At 38.4% G+C, this 18138-nt stretch overlaps 2 protein-coding genes across 3 annotated transcripts; one reads left to right on the top strand and one right to left on the bottom strand.

The window, feature by feature from the left end:
- The first annotated feature begins 5954 nt into the window (after window positions 1-5954).
- Window positions 5955-11102, top strand: LOC120174674. The gene is made up of 4 exons (XM_039181448.1): window positions 5955-6140; window positions 9633-9821; window positions 9875-10060; window positions 10158-11102. Exons 1-4 carry the CDS (start codon window positions 5955-5957, stop codon window positions 11100-11102), a joined length of 1506 nt encoding a protein of 501 aa, XP_039037379.1.
- A 5297-nt stretch (window positions 11103-16399) lies between these two features.
- Window positions 16400-17977, bottom strand: LOC120174606 (60S ribosomal protein L23a-like). Of its 2 annotated transcripts, none has more exons than XM_039181410.1 (4): window positions 17908-17977; window positions 17762-17802; window positions 16889-17255; window positions 16400-16632 (listed from the first exon to the last, which is right to left on the bottom strand). In XM_039181410.1, the coding sequence occupies exons 2-4, from the start codon at window positions 17775-17777 to the stop codon at window positions 16548-16550; spliced, it is 468 nt and encodes a 155-aa protein (XP_039037341.1). In that variant the 5' UTR covers window positions 17778-17802; window positions 17908-17977; the 3' UTR covers window positions 16400-16547. The 2 variants fall into 2 exon arrangements, with proteins under 2 accessions (XP_039037341.1, XP_039037342.1); XM_039181411.1 differs by having other exon boundaries at window positions 17762-17799; window positions 17900-17976.
- Between the last annotated feature and the right edge of the window lie 161 nt (window positions 17978-18138).

The raw sequence follows: 18138 nt of genomic DNA, 5'->3' as shown, positions 1-18138 counted from the left end.
TTAAGATGCACGATGGCTCCGTTCGGACGTTGAGTGGTGTTCGACATATCCCAGACTTGAAGAAGAATTTGATTTCCTTTGCATAAGAATGGTTTTATCCCTAAGGCTGACGAGGATAGGGAAACCATTCGGATTGTTAAAGGAGCATTGACTGTGATGAAAGGCAAGATGACTGCAGGGAATATCTACAGATTGTTAGGGAGTACCGTTGCAGATGGAGTTCATTCTGTTGAGTCCTGTGATGATACGACAAAATTGTGGCATATGCGCCTTGCTCATCTTAGTGAACGTGGTATGGCAGAATTACACAAGAGAAACTTGTTGCATGGTGTCAAAAGTTGTAAGCTCGATTTTTGCAAGTATTGTGTTCTTGGTAAACAGACTAAAGTTTGTTTTAAGACTGCGAAGCACACAACTCAAGGGATTCTTGATTATGTGCATTCTGATGTATGGGGGCCTTCCACGACATCGTCTTTGGGTGGATCTAGGTACTATGTTACTTTTATTGATGATTTTTCACGGAAAGTTTGGGTGTATTTTTTGAAACAGAAATCTGAAGTTTTTGAGAAGTTCAAGGTGTGGAAAGCTGAGGTAGAAAACCAAACAGGACGAAAAATCAAGTGTTTGCGGTCTGACAATGATACGGAGTACACGGATTCACAGTTCCTACAATTCTGTAAGGAGCATGGGATTCAGAGGCATTTTACAGTGCGCAAGACACCACAACAGAATGGTGTTGCGGAACGAATGAACAGGTCGTTGAATGAAAGAGCCAGATGTTTGCGGTTGAATGCGGGGCTTCCTAAACACTTCTGGGCTGAGGCTGTTAACATGGCGTGTTACCTTATCAACAGATCGCCAAGGGCATCGCTGGCTGGGAAAGTTGCAGAAGAGGTATGGACTGATCATGATGTTAGTTTTGATAACTTACGGATTTTTGGTTGTCCTGCTTATGTGCATGTACCTGCTGATGAGAGATCCAAACTTGATGCAAAATCGAAGGAGTGCATTTTTCTGGGTTACAAGAAAGGTGTCAAAGGATTCAAGTTCTGGATCCAGTTGCGAAGAAAGTTGTGATTAATAGAGATGTCGTTTTTGATGAACAGTCCATGTTGCAGCAGAAGCAATACACGACAGTGGTGGATTTCGAGCAGTTTCCAGTTGAGAAACCAGAAACTTCTCAACCGACTTCTGGTGGTTCCACTACGGATGATTTGCAGGATTATAGTCTGCCAGAGACAGGGTGAGACGGACGAATATAAAGCCTCTGAACAGATTGGGTTTTGAAGACTTGGTATCTTTTGCACTTATTGTTAGCAGTGATGATCCGGTTACTTTTCATGATGTCGTTGCTAGTTAGGAAAACGATAAGTGGATGGCAGTCATGGTTGAGGAGATGGAGTCTTTGAATCACAATCGCACATGGGAGTTAGTTCCCCTTCCTGAGGGTAAGAAGCCGATTGGTTGCAAATGGGTGTATAAGAAGAAACCAGCAGTAACAGAAAAAGAGGGGGAGAAGTTCAAGGCTCGTTTGGTAGCAAAGGGTTTTTCACAGCAGAAAGGAGTTGATTATGATGAAATCTTTTCTCCTGTGGTCAGGCACACTTCAATCCGAGCAGTACTTGCATTGGTGGCTAGTTGGGATTTGCATTTAGAGCAGATGGATGTTAAAACTGCTTTTTTACATGGTGATTTAGAGGAGCAGATCTACATGCGGCAACCTGAAGGTTTCACTCAACCTAGAAACGAGCATTTAGTTTGCAGATTGAAGAAATCTTTGTACGGGTTGAAACAGTCTCCGAGACAGTGGTATAAACGGTTTGACTCCTATATGATCAAGATTGGCTACAACCGATGTGAGCATGATTGTTGTGTCTATGTTAAGAGCCTTGATGATGGTTCTTTTATTTTTCTATTACTGTATGTTGATGATATGTTGATTGCTGCGAAGAACATGGATGATGTTATCGGTTTGAAAACTTTATTGAGTCAGGAATTTGATATGAAAGATTTAGGTGCTGCAAAGAAAATTCTTGGAATGGAAATTTGCAGGGACAGAGACTCAAGGAAACTGCGGCTATCTCAACGGGGTTATGTTGAGAAAATGCTATAAAGGTTTGCGATGAGCAGCGCGAAACCAGTTAGCACTCCATTGGCGAATCACTTTAAGCTCTCATCAGAACAGTGCCCTAAGACAGATAAGAAAGCTGAAGATATGGAAAAGGTTCCGTATTCTAATGCTGTTGGCTGCTTGATGTATGCGATGGTATGTACTCGTCCTGATTTAGCTCATTTTGTTAGTCAAGTTTGTAAGTACATGTCTAAACCTGGTAAGCAACATTGGGAAGCAGTCAAGTGGATCTTTCGATACTTAAAGGGTACTGTGGGACATGGAATTGTTTTTGGGAGTCAACGGGATAATCCTTTGGTTGTAGGATATGTGGATTCAGACTATGCAGGTGACTTGGATAATAGAAGATCTACGACAGGGTATGTCTTTACTCTTGGTGGAGGGCCTATTTGTTGGAAGTCTACTGTTCAATTTGTTGTGGCTATATCTACAACTGAAGCTGCAAAAGAAGCTTTATGGCTTACTGGTTTAGTGAAGGAGTTGGGTGTTCAACAAGGTGGAGTTCAGTTGCTTTGTGATAATCAAAGTGCTATTCACTTGGCTAAGAATCAGGTGTATCGTGCTAGAACTAAACATATTGATGTAAGGTTCCACAAGATCAGAGAGTTGGTTGCATCTGGAGAGGTTTTGTTTCAGAAGGTACATACTGATGAGAATGCCGCTGATATGTTCACCAAGCCAGTTACGACAGACAAGTTCAAGCATTGCTTGGACTTGTTGAATGTTTCGAGTTGTTAAAGAAGCAAGGTAACCCAACCCACATTGAAGTTTCCAAGGGGTAGATATTCGCCAAGGTGGAGATTTGTTAGGTATGGCTCATAAATATACCAGTCTCGTTGTGGGGTTATGAATTATGTGGGTTGGGGGTGTGGGGGCTGCGCCCCGGTACGATACAGGGTTGATTTTGTAATTATGTACCAGGGTTTTCTATTATAAATAGAGATGTAACCTAGACCTAAAATATCATTGAATAAAACTTCTAGCGCCGCCTAGGCACCGAGGACGTAAGCACATTGCCGAACCTCGTAAAATTCTCGTGTTCTTTTGTTTTCTTTACCCGTTTTTGTCAACAGTCCTTCTGTTAATCCTGCCACTATTCGAATAATTTCTCTTGATGTGACAAAAGGATGGGTTTTAAGACAAATCAACATTAATAATGCATTCTAAATGGTGAAAAAAGTATACATGACCCAACCTCCAGATTATGAGCAGGGGATAAGGATTAACGACTAGTTTGTAAACTAAAAAAAGCTATTTACGGGATAAAACAGACACCTCGAGCCTGATTTCAAAAACTTAAGGAATTTTTAACATATGAGGAGTCCAAATGAAAATATGACAGAGTATAGAAGTGTTGTTGGGGTTTTACAGTATATAGTCATCACGAGGCCAGAGATTACGTTTACAGTTAATAAGGTGTGTTAGGTAACACGAGCCACTGGTATTTGTATATATTTTACGGGAAATTCAGTATCATGGGGTTCAAAGAAACAAGAAGTTGTGGCCCAATCCGTAGTTGTTTCCGTCAATTCCATTATGTATTCAAAGTTTAAGCATGTGGAGTTAGATTTGTTTTTTTGTACGAGTAGTAACAGGAAACTTCTGGTAAACGAAGTTCCTGCACATGAACAAGTGACTGACATGATGATTAAGCCATTATCAGCACCATCATTTCATCGTTATCGAGGAAAGTTTGTTGTTTTAAACTCTGGTTCTCATAATTCTCTTGTTAATATTTTGTGATGTGTTGAAGTAGTTTATGATCAAGATAGAAAGAGCATGCAGATGAGAAAATGAGCGTTAAGATTAAGAGTGAAGATGCAAGATGAATGTTAGTTTATGAAGTAGTTTGTATTGTCATGGAAAGAATAGATGTAGTTTGGTCTTGGTCAGTCTATTTTCTTGTTTGTGATACACCATTCTGTTTCATCCTTAATAAAGATTCATCATCATTGTTTTGAGATTCTATCAATGATGGTTGCCATTTGTTTAAACTTTTGTCTATGAACATATAAAAGGCGTACATTTCAATTTGGATAAAAACAAATTTAGCCAACTAAAATCAGTGCAAGAAAGCATTTTTCAGCCATTCTCAATAGAAAAAGATATATTTAATCTTCTATTAAAGGCGAAACCTCGAAAAACAAGACCAAAAACATGTACTTTGTCCGACTTTTCCGTCTTTTTATTGTTTGTTTGACTGCAATCGACTGAACAAAGTCTCTAAGTTTTCAATTAGTTGCTCGAAAGTGGATTAAATCAAGACCTTTTATCATTGTCCTTCCACTCGACATGGATGAAAGCTTGAGAACAGCTGCTCGTCAAGGAAATGTTAGTGACTTGTAAACATTAATTCAGAGAAATAGGAATGTTTTGAGGCGCTTGGAAGAGGTGGAGTTTATCGACACTCCTTTACATATAACTGCATCAGAAGGGTGCTGTTGAAAATTCAATATTAACCTAAATAAGTTCACACCTAAATTAATTTGATGTCATTGCTTACATCAATTTAGTTTTGATGTCATTTCTTACATCAATTTAGTTAGGTGAAAATTAAATATTTTTCTCATGTTTTAATTTCAATGGTTTAGATTATTTAGTGCTTATTTTAATGAGTGGTTTAGATTGTTTCTTGTAACCTATAAATACCCTACTTGTATTTGAGTTTTATCATCCAACAATCAAAGCTTAATTATAAGCATTTGAAAGCTTTCTTAAAAGTTCTTCCCTTTTGCAATTTTGTGAGATTATTCTAAAGAGAGTTTTTTTTTCTTCTCGATCAATTAGAGTTTTTACTCTATTTTGATTCAACAATTGGTATCCAAGCCACGTTTTTAAAGTCTCTTGAAATTCCGAGTATGCTTTGTTGCTGCAGTTGTTAACTGATCATCCACATCAGAAAAGATTTCTTAAGATTATTGTCGGGGTTATTACAAACCTTGTGGAGCTTCTTTGTGTTTAGAGTAATTTAGTACTCTGCACGTTTGTTACTCAAGCTTGTTCGGTATAGTCAAAGCATTTCCGTTAAGATGGTGATCTTCAAGTAGTTGGAGGAATCAAGAAGCTCAACAACAAAAACTACAACACGTGGGCAACATGTATGAAGTAATACTTACAAGGTCAAGACCTTTGGGAGGTTGTCGGTGGTGGTGAAGTTACACAACCGGCGGCAGAAGATGCCAATGGCATCTTGCGAAAGTGGAAAATTAAAGCAAGCAAAACAATGTTTGCTTTAAAGACCACAATTGAAGAAGAAATGTTGGAGCACATTCGGGATGCTAAAACACCAAAGGAAGCATGAGACACTTTTGTTATACTCTTTTCGAAGAAGAACGATACAAAATTGTAACTTCTTGAGAATGAACTTCTATCAATGGCGCAACGCGACATGGAGGTTGCCCAATACTTTCACAAGGTGAAGACGATATGCTGCGAAATTTCATAATTAGATCTGACAGCTGCTATTGGGGAATCCAGGATAAAAAGAATAATTGTCCATGGGTTGAGACCCGAATATCGAGGGTTTGTTACCGTTGTACAGGGATGGCCGACACAACCATCGCTTGTTGAGTTCGAAAATTTGCTTACATGTCAAGAAGCCATGGCCAAGCAAATGGGATGAGTCTCGCTGAAGGGTGAAGAGGAAGCGCACTACACCAGCAAAAACAGGTGCACTTTTCAGCGGTATACTGCCAGTGGATCTAAAAAGGACGGTGACAAGGTGAAAAATTACCAAGGAAAGAGAGGCCCCCATTCAGGGGGAGCTTCTAAGAATCATGGTAATAGTAGATAGTTCGATGGCAAGTGTTACAATTGTGGGAAAATGGGCCACGTGGCAAAAGACTATTGGACCAAGAAAAAGCCTGTTGAAAGTAATACTACTACTTCCAGTTCGAAGGAGAATAGTGAAGATGGTTGGGATGCTGAAGCGGTATTTGCTAAGGAGGAAGAAGAATTTGCTCTCACGGAAATAACACCAGAACGAATTGACTACAAGAATAACTGGATCGTAGATTCGGGCTGCTCAAATCATATGACGGGTGACAAACAGAAGTTACAAAACCTGTCTGAATACAATGGAGGTCGTGTGGTGGTGACAGCTGACAACTCAAGGTTACCGATAACTCACATTGGTAAGACAATAGTTACGCCTCGATATAATACTAACCAGGTGCAATTTCAAGATGTTTATCATGTCCCAGGAATGAAGAAAAATTTGTTATTTGTGGCTCAACTAACATCATCAGGCCATTATGTCTTATTTGGTCCCCAAGATGTAAAGGATTATCGTGATGTCAAAATCTCAGAAACACCAACAATGGAGGGACGACTTTTGGAGTCAATTTACGTGATGTCAACAGAGTCTGCATATGTAGACAGGACAAGGAAAAATGAAACATCAGATCTATGGCACATGCGGTTAGGTCACGTTAGCTATTCCAAGCTAAGTGTGATGGTGAAGAAGTCGATGCTTAAGGGCTTCCTCAACTAGACGTGAGAACAGACACGGTCTGTGCGGGATGCCAATATGGTAAAGCACACCAATTACCATATGACGAGTCGAAGTTTAAAGCAAAAGAACCGTTGGAGTTGGTTCACTCTGATGTGTTCAGACCAGTTAAGCAACAGTCAATTAGCGGTATGCGTACATGGTAACATTCATTGATGATTTCTCCAGGTATGCGTGGGTTTTCTTTATGAAAGAAAAATCTTACACATTCTCAAAGTTTAAAGAGTTTAGAGACTCAGCTGAAGGAGAAGTGGGAAAGAAGATATGTTGCTTGCACAAGATAACGGAGGAGAATATAGATCAAACGAGTTCTCTCAACACCTAAGGGAATGTCGAATACGTCATCAGTACACTTGTGCCAACACGCCACAACAGAATGGTGTAGCAGAAAGAAAAAACCGGCATCTTGCAGAAATTTGTCGAAGTATGCTACATGCAAAGAACGTACCTAGAAGGTTTTAGGCTGAAGCAATGAGGACTGCAGCCTTTGTGATCAACAGACTTCCTCAACCAAGGTTAGGATTTGTTTCACCCTTTGAGAAATTATGGAACATAAAACCTACAGTTAGTTACTTTCGAATATTTGGTTGTGTATGTTATGTTTTTGTTCTTGATCATTTACAGAGCAAATTTGACAAGAAAGTTGTTAGATGTATCTTTGTGGGATATGAAAGCCAGAAAAGGGGTGGAAATATTGTGATCCAATTAGTGGAAATGCTACACGTCACGAAATGTGGTATTTGATGAAACATCTTCTTGGTGGTCTCAGAGAAGGAGGTGTTGCCAGATTCGAGAGAATTTGGAGACAAGCTATAACAAAATATGGGGGAGCATGCTGTTCAACTCCAAACAAGTTCAGATGAATCAGAAGATCCAAATGACGATGACGTCGAACAAAGAGTGACTCAGAATCCTTGGCAAACTGGCGTGTATCAACAACCAAATGAAGAAGGTGGGCCTAGTGAAACAGAAGAATCAATTCCACAATATCAATCGAAGGTCAACAAGAATACGAAGGCCAAATCCTAAATATGCCAATGCAGCCATAATTGAAGAAGTAACAGAGCCTGAGACGTTCGAATAAGCATCACAGAGTTCTGAGTGGATGACAACTATGAAAGTAGAGATCGATGCACTTCAACAAAATCAAACTTGAGATCTTGTGCCAAAGATAAAAGATATGAAACCCATATCTTGTAAATGGTTTACAAGATAAAACGTTGTCCAGATGGGTCAATCGAGAGTTACAAGGCACAATTGGTAGCTCGTGGTTTCTCTCAACAGTATGGACTGGACTATGATGAAACATTTAGTCCAGTGGCAAAACTTACAACCGTACGAGTCCTACTTGCACTTGCAGCCAACAAAGACTGGAATTTATGGCAGATGGATGTGAAGAATGCTTTTCTTCATTGAGAGCTAGATCAAGAGATCTACATGACCCAACCAATGGATTTTCAGAGTCAAGATCATCCTGAGTATGTGTGTAAGCTGCGAAAAGCACTCTACAGATTGAAACAAGCACCTAGGGCGTGGTATGGTAAGATTGCTGAATTTTTAACGAAAAGTGGTTATTCAGTAACACCTGCAGATTCTAGCTTGTTTGTGAAAGTCAATGAAGGTAAGCTAGCTATCGTGCTAGTGTACGTGGATGACTTAATCATAACCGGTGATGATGAGGCAGAAATTCTTCAGACAAAGGAGAATTTATCAGTTCGTTTTCAGATGAAGGAACTTGGACAACTTAAGCACTTCCTTGGTCTAGAGGTTGATCGCACACACGAAGGAATATTTCTATGTCAACAGAAATATGCTAAAGATTTGTTGAAGAGGTTTGGAATGCTCGAATGCAAGTCAATTTCAATGCCAATGGAACCAAATGTCAAAATGTGTGCACATGAAGGAAAAGATTTGGAAGATGCAATAATGTATCGACAATTGATAGGTAGTCTGATCTACTTAACCTTGACCCGACCTGACATTTCTTATGCAGTTGGTGTGATGAGTCGGTATATGCAAAATCTAAAGAAGCCTCATTTGGAAGCAGTTCGACGAATACTGAGATATGTGAAGAGTACAATTGATTATGATCTTTTGTACAAGAAAGGTGAATACTACAAGTTAGTTGGTTATTGTGATGATGATTATGCAGGAGATCATGACACCAGGAGATCAACAACTGGGTATGTGTTTAAGCTTGGCTCCGGAACAAATTCTTGGTGTAGCAAGAGACAACCAATGGTATCATTGTCAACCCCTGAAGTTGAGTATCGAGCAGCACCAATGGCAGCTCAAGAAAGTATGTTTGATACAGTTGATGAATAATCTAAATCAACCAGTAGATTATGCAATTCCTTTGTACTGTGATAACCAATCGGCAATTCGACTGGCGGAGAATCTTGTTTTTCATGCAAGAACTAAACATGTGGAAGTACATTACCACTTTGTTAGGGAAAAAGTTTTGCAAGAAGAGATTGAGATGAGGCAAATCAAGACAGATGAGCAAATTGTTGACTTGTTTACAAAAAACTTGAGTGTTTGAAAGTTTGAGCATTTCTGTCGTCAGCATGGCGTGATTCAAAGAATGGAGGCTAACATTGAGGGGGAGTGTTGAAAATTCAATATTAGCCTAAATAAGTTCACACCTAAATTAATTTGATGTCATTGCTTACATCAATTTAGTTTTGATGTCATTGTTACATCAAATTAGTTAGGTGAAAATTAAATATTTTTCTCATGTTTTAATTTCAATGGTTTGGATTATTTAGTGCTTATTTTAATGAGTGGTTTAGATTATTTCTTGTAACCTATAAATACCCTACTTGTATTTGAGTTTTATCATCCAACAATCAAAACTTAATTATAAGCATTTGAAAGCTTTCTTAAGAGTTCTTCCCTTTTGCAATTTTGTGAGATTATTCTAAAGAGAGTTTTTTTTCTTTTCGATCAATTAGAGTTTTTACTCTATTTTGATTCAACAGTTGCATGCAGTTTGCAATGGAGATGATCAACTTAAAGCTATCATTCGCTAGGAATCTAAACCAACAAGGTTTGAGCCCCCTCCACATTGCCGTCGAGAAAAGGCATAAAGTGATGATGCTACTTCTCTTGGAAATCGATAGCAATCTTGCTCACGTCAAAGGGAAGAAGGGAGAGACTCCTCTACACTACATTAGTAAAGTCGGAAACCATGACGGCTTGCTGGATAGATTTCTAGAGGCTTGCCCTGATAGTATCCTGAATGTTATGACTCGAAATCGTACTGCCTTGCACATAGCAGTGGAAAACAAAAGATTGGATGTTCTCCAAGTCCTAATCGAAACACTCAGGAAGAAGACTATCACCACAAAGTGGTGAATCAAAAGGACGAAGACGGAAATACTGCACTGCACTTGGCCGCTAGCAATAATCAACTCCAGGTTTGGCTCATCCAATTTAATGATTAGTATCACACATTATTTCGTACATAATTAAATGATTCCCTCTTTTTTATGTCTTAAACTGTGAATTAAACAGATGCTTCAATTACTATTAAACTGCAAGGCTGATAAGCATGCCACCAATCAAGATGGTCTGACGGCAGTGAGAATTGCACAACAACATGATAATAGAGAATGCATTACTCTTCTGCAGGGTTGTTTTATTCCGGTAATTTCAAAAATAAAATGTAAGTCGGAGAAACAACTCCTTAAGTATGCGAAGAAAGCATCATCGTTGATTTTTCACGATATGGATAATATATCGAGCGACGACCGCAATGCCTTGCTAGTAATTTTAGCACTGCTTCTAACTGCAACATACCAAGCCGCTCTTAGCCCACCTGGTGGCATTTGGCAGGGTGACAATACCTCAAAGTACAAAGGGTCATACGATCAAACGGTGCCCGGGACATCAGTCTTAGATGATATATCTTTTTTTATTTTCTATTTTCCGACCTACGTTGTGTTCATTGTGACTTTCTTCCTTACACTAACCCTGCTCAAACCTTTTCCCCATGGGTTCAGGACAGCACTTCAAGTACTACTTGCTGTTTTCGCAGTATGCTTCGACCTATCAATAAAGTACATTGCACCCACCAGATTAGCACATCATGTTATGATTATATTTCCGGTAACGGTCTTTATTTCAACCGTGTTCATGTTACGTACGTATCCGATGTCAAAACTTAGTGCCGGAATTTTAGCGTTTTGGTTCTCCCCTGTATATTTATTGTTCATCATTCATGGTGGAGATATAGTTTTAGGAAATATAATTCAGGGATGTTGGTTATTCTTGTTCCTATATGATGAATTCTGGGAAGGAACAATTATACTTGTAGTATATTCTTTATCCACTACCATGCCTGCAATCGCATGGCATGGTATTCCCAGGTTTACAAATTGTATACCATTTGGAGGATGCTGGCTGTTCCGTAGTCTATGCAGATTCTGCATAAACTGGTTTCTGATCCATAGAGTGTGATTTTCTTTGTACAAAAGAAAACAATCAAATCAATGTTCGTCTAAATCCATTTTGTCTCCATTAATTCATCAATGAGGTTTTGATTGTTTCTTTTGGATTCAACTTTTCCTTGATTCAGTGTTTTTCTTTCTCTCTTTAAAATAATTTCCATTTGATTCTCTAGGAGATTTTCCACACAATTATGCTTCTTATAGCATAGCTTTCAAGTTTGGTATACCTTCGGAGTAATCGTAGAAAACTGCCAGCTCTTTTCCAACCCAAGTCTCCGAGGAATTTGTATCCTACAGATGCAGAGGTATCATAACCTCCAAATCAGCTACATTACATAAAAAACATCTTTAACATGATTGACCAAAATAAAATCCAGAATCTAAACCCAAACAATTATGCTGGATAATTGAATCAAATAAATCAATTTGGATAATTGAATTCATGTTAAAATTTACCAAGTCGATCGTGTGCCCCCTCAATCCATCCTGACGCTGTCTATTAGCACTAAAAAAAATTAAAGAATTATTAAAGTAAATCAAAATATTTTATAATCATGACTCTAATGCTTGATTTATGGTAAATCCTTCCACTTTGATAAAAGAAAGAAGAAAGAAAGAGACACTTATTTTTCATCTACATGGTTCCCTTGTCTACACTATGTTCATAAACATTTGACTATGAACATACCAACAGCTTACTTTAATTCAAAAATTAATACTAACAATTTCAATGAAACAAACAGCTTCCTCTTAATCTTTCAATCATTCGCTGTTGGTGGCCTTGAACCCTTTCAATTTCTCTCTCCCTATTGTCAGTTGATCATACCTCCCGACATGGATGAAAGCTTGAGAAGTGCTGCTCGTAAAGGAAACGTTAGTGATTTGTATACATTAATTCAGAGAAATGGGAATGTTTTGAGGCGCTTGGATGAGGTGGAGTTTATCGAAACTCCATTACATATAGGTGCAGAAGAAGGCTGCATGCTCTTTGCAATGGAGATGATCAGCTTAAAGCCATCATTTGCTAGGAAGCTAAACCAACAAGGTTTGAGCCCCATTCACCTCGCCGTCCAGAAAGGGCATAAAGAGATGACGCTACGCCTCTTGGAAATCGATACCGATCTTGCTCACGTCAAGGAGAAGAACGGTGAGACTCCTCTGCACTACATTTGTATAGTAGGAGACCATGACGGCTTTCTGGATAGACTTCTAGAGGCTTGCCCTGATAGTATCCTGGATGTTACGACTGAAAATCGAACTGCTTTGCATATAGCGGTAGATAATGAAAGACAGGATGTTCTCCGAATCCTCACCAGAATGCTTAGGAAGAAAGATTATCGTCGAGAAGTGGTGAATCGGAAGGACGAAGACGGTAACACCGCGTTGCACTTAGGTATTGCATGGAGTAGATTCTTTTGTATTTCATAGACATGATTAAATGATTCTAATATCTCAAACTGTCAATGAAATAGCTGCTGAAATTACTATTAATCTGCAAGGCTGATAAGCATGCCACTAATCAAGCTGGTTTAACCACGCTGGATGTTGCACAGCAACATAACAACAAAGGAAACATTACTCTTCTGCGTAGTAGTTTGATTCCACTAGTTTCAAACATCAAATGTAAGTTGGAGAAACAAATCGTCAAGCATGTGACAAAAGCATCGTCAATGATTTTTCACGATATAGATAATATATCAGGCGAGGACCGCAGTGCCTTACTGGTAATCCTAGGATTGCTTCTGGCAGCAACCTACCAAGCCAGTCTTAGACCACCTGGTGGTGTTTGGCAAGGTGGAAACGCCTCAAAGAAACTCGGGAGATCTGTCATGGATCCACCCAAGTTCCTTCTTTTCTTCATTCCAACCTACATCGTGTTCATCGTAACCTTTTTCCTAACACTCGCACAGCTTAAATTTTCCAAGTGGTTTCAGGACGGCAATTCAAATACTACTCGCGTTCCTAGCGGCGTGCTTTGACCAGTCGATATCTTTCATAACCCCATCCTCTTTAGCATTACCAATCCATATCTTTTCCTCCATTGTTTTCATGTTAATGGTGTTCATGTGTATCACGCATCGAGTGTCGAAATTCAGTGTTTCGATCTTGGGATGTTGGATGTTACCTTTTTACTTTTCAGGTGGTGATGTAATTCAAGTACTGTTACTCCACTTTCTCTATGATGAATTCTGGAAAGGAACCATTCTAGTTGGAGGTTATAGTTTATTGTTTACTGTTTATGCCATCGTTGATACACACGATGATGATGATTTTAACCCCATAAACTTTATCATGTACCCTATAGAATTAATAGGATGGTGGTTATTCTTTCATCTGTGTCGATTCTGCATAAAGCAGCACACTAGATTTTGCAACTTCGTATCTTTTTATATTTGCAATTAATCGAACACATTAAGTGATCTCGGTGTCTCGATGGTTAAAGTAAATATTGTTCTTTTTAGAAGCCTTAGGATTGAGCAGCTGTGTTTGCATAGTATATATGTGTTATCAACTGTTAATTTTTTTTTATACATATATTACATCAGGTTTGTAATGTGTCTGCTTGTGATATGTAAATGAAACATTTTCTATTATTATTAGAGTTAATTGCATCATACATCTTTAAATTATGATTATCATTTTAAATTGGTTCTTAAACTTTAAATATTTCAATCTAGAATATGGAAAAGAATCATACGACTACTGAGACCGATTGGGGACCTTCAGAACTCAAATTCTTTGCGTATTTTGTCTTTGAATCTTCCCATTGAATAAAGCTAAAAGGAAAAAGTGATGGTTGGCAAACAAGATAAAGTGGGAGGGAAATGTGTGAGAGAAGAACAATGAAAGAAAATGGATTGAAGCCTATGTTGCACGGGTACGACTACTTAATGCTGTTTCAAGTATTCAATACGTCCTTGAGATATGTACTGAACGGGTATAATTTGTGTACGTATCGATGACGTCCATGTTGAATGGATACGGCTAGAATTAATTGAGTGTGTCGGAGAGAATTTTGAAGACATATCGAAGACGACGTTTGATCTTCATACGCGTACCTAGAATTATTTTTGAGATTTAACTTAAAAAAATAAAAATAAAAATATTTTGAATAAGAAATTGAGATTGATTTTAAAAATCTGAAATATCATGTTACTTACGATGAATTTTCGAATGGGATTTAGGTGTTTCTGGATTGAGATGTCTTCTTACGAATGAACTGTCTTTCAACTACATTTCTAACGCATCTTGAAACGTCTCAATGGATGTCATAAGCTCAAGATATATTTGTTTTAATATAGTGCAAGTAAAAATTGAATATGATCTAATATGTGATTTTGTAATAATTAAGAATTTTAAAATTTACTTATATTTACGTACTCGCATCGTACTCGTACAATGTCATATTGAAAATTATCTTTCACGTTTTCGTATTATCCCCATATCCGTCCCCGTATCCGTATCAGTGCAACATAGAATGAAATTAAACCAAACCTCTCCCACGCTTTACACAAAAAGTGTAGCATTGCTGCAAATTTATGAGGATCTCTTAATTGAAAACGAAGATAAGAACATGTTCGAATGTTTGAAAATTTCAATTCTTTTTTTGTTTTCCCATGGCAGAGAATTTTAGCATCGTAATTGATCCATCTACATTGGAAGAAAGAGCTCGAGAAGCCGCTAGAATCGGTGTTATCGAGGCGTTGTATGAACTTATTCGGGAGAAACCATTTTCTGCACGAGGTAGAACTAAGGGAGTTTTATGATACTCCCTTACACGTAGCAGCGGCGTCGAGGCGAACAGAGTTTGCAATGGAGTTGCTGGGGTTGAAGCCATCATTGGCCAAGAAGCTGAACCAAGACGGGTGGAGTCCCCTTCACCTTGCTTTAAAAACGGGAATGTTGAGGCGGCATTCTCGCTGTTCGAGTTCAGCAAAGATCTTGCTCGTGTCAAGGGGAAGAATGGTTACACTCCGTTCCATCTCGCTGTTACGATGGGTGACAGTGTCGATCATCTGAGACTTTTGAGGAGAATTCTCAAGGATTGTCCTGAATGCATCCACGACGTGACGAATCAAAATGACACCGCCCTACATCTAGCAGCGCAGGAAAACAATTTAAAAGCTTTTCATGTTCTACGGTGGAGCCTATTGAGCAGTGATTGCAGCCCATCGCGGATTAAGAAACTTCTCAACTTTAAGAACATGAATGGCGACACTGTCATACACATAGCAGCAAATAAAAAACAACAGAAAGTATAACAAAAATCTCAATCAGACACTTATTTTTTACTGTCATTTGTGCAATGTATTTTGCTTTGTTTTCCAATGCAGATTCTCAGGCTGTTGACACTAAGCAGGATCGACATAAAATCGAAGAATTCGAACAATTAACTGCAATGGAAATCTTAGAACAAGCCGGTAATGAAAGGAAAGCAAAGAATGTCTGAAAATTCTACGGCGTGCTCAGAGTATAAGCATTTTTCGGACAATGTTTTGGTGTATTTGCGACTAAGTGAGTCAATTAGCATATGAATCTAGGAACATGTCAAGTGAGACAAGCAATGCTTTGGTAGTAGTAACAGTGTTGATTCTAACGCCACTTACGCCGCCGCCTTAAGCCCTCCGGGTGGTGTTTTTCAAACAAACACGAAAGACAACACGTCTGCCGCCATGGAAATCCACTCGGGTTCCAGAAAACCGAGTACCGAACAATTCAAGGGAATACGGGAAAGGATTCATACGCTGCAGGATCATCGTGCTGAGTACAGAAAAATTCCTCTGGTTCTTCATTCCGAACATTGGAGCCTTCTATATCTCTTTCATCGTAACTTGTTTCATCCTTATCAGTAACCTTCCTGTTTTCTTCTGGGCCACCATCGTCGTTGCCCTATCGATGTTATGTTTTGCCTCCTAGTATCTGCAGTGATGGTCATATCCCAAATGCAAAGTCAGCCGGAATCATGTTTGAGTATGTCTACATCCTCGCCTATATCCTTGCCGGCCTCATGTACTTTATAATCCTGGTAGTAGTAGTTATAAGAGTATTATGCAATACTAATACAAGACGATATACAAGATCCAAACCATGAGAGTCAGTCTAGGAAGGCAAATTGTTTGGCTGGTTTTTAGTACTATGAGCTTCTAGTCGAGTCAATGGGAATTATTTTCTTTCATCCTGCATTGTAATCTCTCTTTTCATCAATAATAAACTCAAGCTTCTTATTGCTTGTACTTAATTAGACTCTCTAAGATAGGCAGAAGATGATAACTAAAAAGTAAAAACACTCAAACAGGACATCAAGTGTGCAAATCCTAATCCAAATCTCATGCAGAATTCAAGTAGGAAAAACATAGTTCCTTGTACATATAAAAGCCGACGCAGAATAAGTCCTAACATAATTTATCACTCCGACAAAGCTGTTGAAAGCATGAAAGACATAAGTTGATCCGCTTTAGATAATTCCAATCTTGTTCGCGACATCCAAGGCATCATAATCCGGAGTCAGCCTAACATATGCCTTCTTAGTTCCATCAGGCCTGCATAATGATCATACGAGTTTAACAACTAAGTAAACCTTCGTCGTGAGAATTGATTAAATCATGAGTTTAACAACCAAGTGAGGATGTATGACAAAAACAGCGAAGTAGCAAAGTTGGGCTACAAGGAACAATTCAAAAGAAAAAACCCCATGTCTATCTGAACTTTATGTATCAGATTACCATCTAGGAACATCCAACCATGCAGTTAAGAATGTGCTTATCTCTTATACATGACTAACATAACGAAATTTACCTGATCAATGTATTCACTTTCTTCGTCTGGATGTCGTACATCTTCTTCACAGCATCTTTAATCTTCTTCTTGTCAGCACGGATGTCAACAATGAAAACCAAGGTGTTGTTGTCCTCAATTTTCTTCATTGCAGACTCAGTGGTTAGAGGATACTTGAGGATTTGATAGTGATCCAACTTATTTCTCGGCGGTGCACTGATGCGAGGATATTTAGGGTTCCTATCCTTTTTTAAAGTCCTTGGTCGATGAAATGTAACCTTTGTCCTGATCTTCTTAGCCTTCTTCTTAAATGTTGAACCAGATTTCACAGCCTTAGCAGCCTTCACTGCTTGAGCTTTTGGATCGGCCTTTTTCTTGCTGTTGTCAACTGCCAAAGTTAAAAAAAACTAATAAAAAACGCACCTCAATAGTAACAGCGCAATCCAACACAATCGCTCGAGCAGTACTTGATGTTTACATACAAGCTATGTTAAATCGATGACAACCTAATTAAACTGATATACATGAAAGGTACAGTAGACAATATCGGCTAATAATTGATAAAACTGATTCAGGCCAACCATGCCTACACCTTCGACCAAATTAAACCACCATGGAGTAAGAAGTTAGTTAGACCCAAAACCATCCTTTAATGCATTACATAAAACCAACACGGACACTGAATTAAACACAATAATTGCACTTCAATCAACTAAAACAACCGCCCTGAATAAGCATTTCAACAGTATCACATACCCAACATACTACAAAATACTAACCCTAAACCCCAAAAAGAGGAAGAAAGGGATTAAACCCAGATTCTAGTCCAATTGGTTTAATCAATCCTGGGAAGAATGCACAATATCTGAAATATAAAAACTGAAAAGGTCATACCTTTAGCTGGAGACATTGCTAAAATTCTTACTTCAATAACCTGGGAAGAAAAAAATAAAGATGAAAAGGATTCAAAATTAACTTTAGAAGCCCAAATTGATGAATTAAAGACAATGAATCAGCTTAATTTAAAGAAATTAACATACCTTTTCTTTTCAACTGCGGCTGCTGGAGATTTTAGGGTTTCCTTTTCCAATTGTGGAAGAAGGATATGGCGGCTTTAAATTTAGTAAAATTTTCCCCCAATAAGCTGGATTTTTATGGGCCTAATATAGTAAGCCCATAAAATTATATGCTGGAATTTAGCTCAGAAATTGGGCTAAATTGGGTTTATTTAGGCCATTAAATTATTAATCAATGGGTTGGGCTAATTGTAC

Source organism: Hibiscus syriacus, unplaced genomic scaffold (assembly GCF_006381635.1).
Source record: "Hibiscus syriacus cultivar Baekdansim isolate YM2019G1 unplaced genomic scaffold, ASM638163v2 tig00112114_pilon, whole genome shotgun sequence".
Lineage (NCBI taxonomy): Eukaryota > Viridiplantae > Streptophyta > Magnoliopsida > Malvales > Malvaceae > Hibiscus > Hibiscus syriacus.
Note: the sequence above shows the minus strand (reverse complement) of the source record. Positions and strands in the feature narration are given on the sequence as shown.

Excerpts from the sequence above, each read along its gene's own strand:
- LOC120174674 (XM_039181448.1), top strand. The coding sequence starts at position 5,955 with ATGGGCCACGTGGCAAAAGACTATTGGACCAAGAAAAAGCCTGTTGAA. Across the intron at positions 6,141-9,632 it reads ACTACAAGAATAACTGGATC|TTTGCAATGGAGATGATCAA; the intron begins GTAGATTCGGGC and ends AGTTGCATGCAG. Across the intron at positions 10,061-10,157 it reads CTAGCAATAATCAACTCCAG|ATGCTTCAATTACTATTAAA; the intron begins GTTTGGCTCATC and ends TGAATTAAACAG.
- LOC120174606 (XM_039181410.1), bottom strand. Across the intron at positions 16,633-16,888 it reads AAAGTGAATACATTGATCAG|GCCTGATGGAACTAAGAAGG; the intron begins GTAAATTTCGTT and ends ATCATTATGCAG.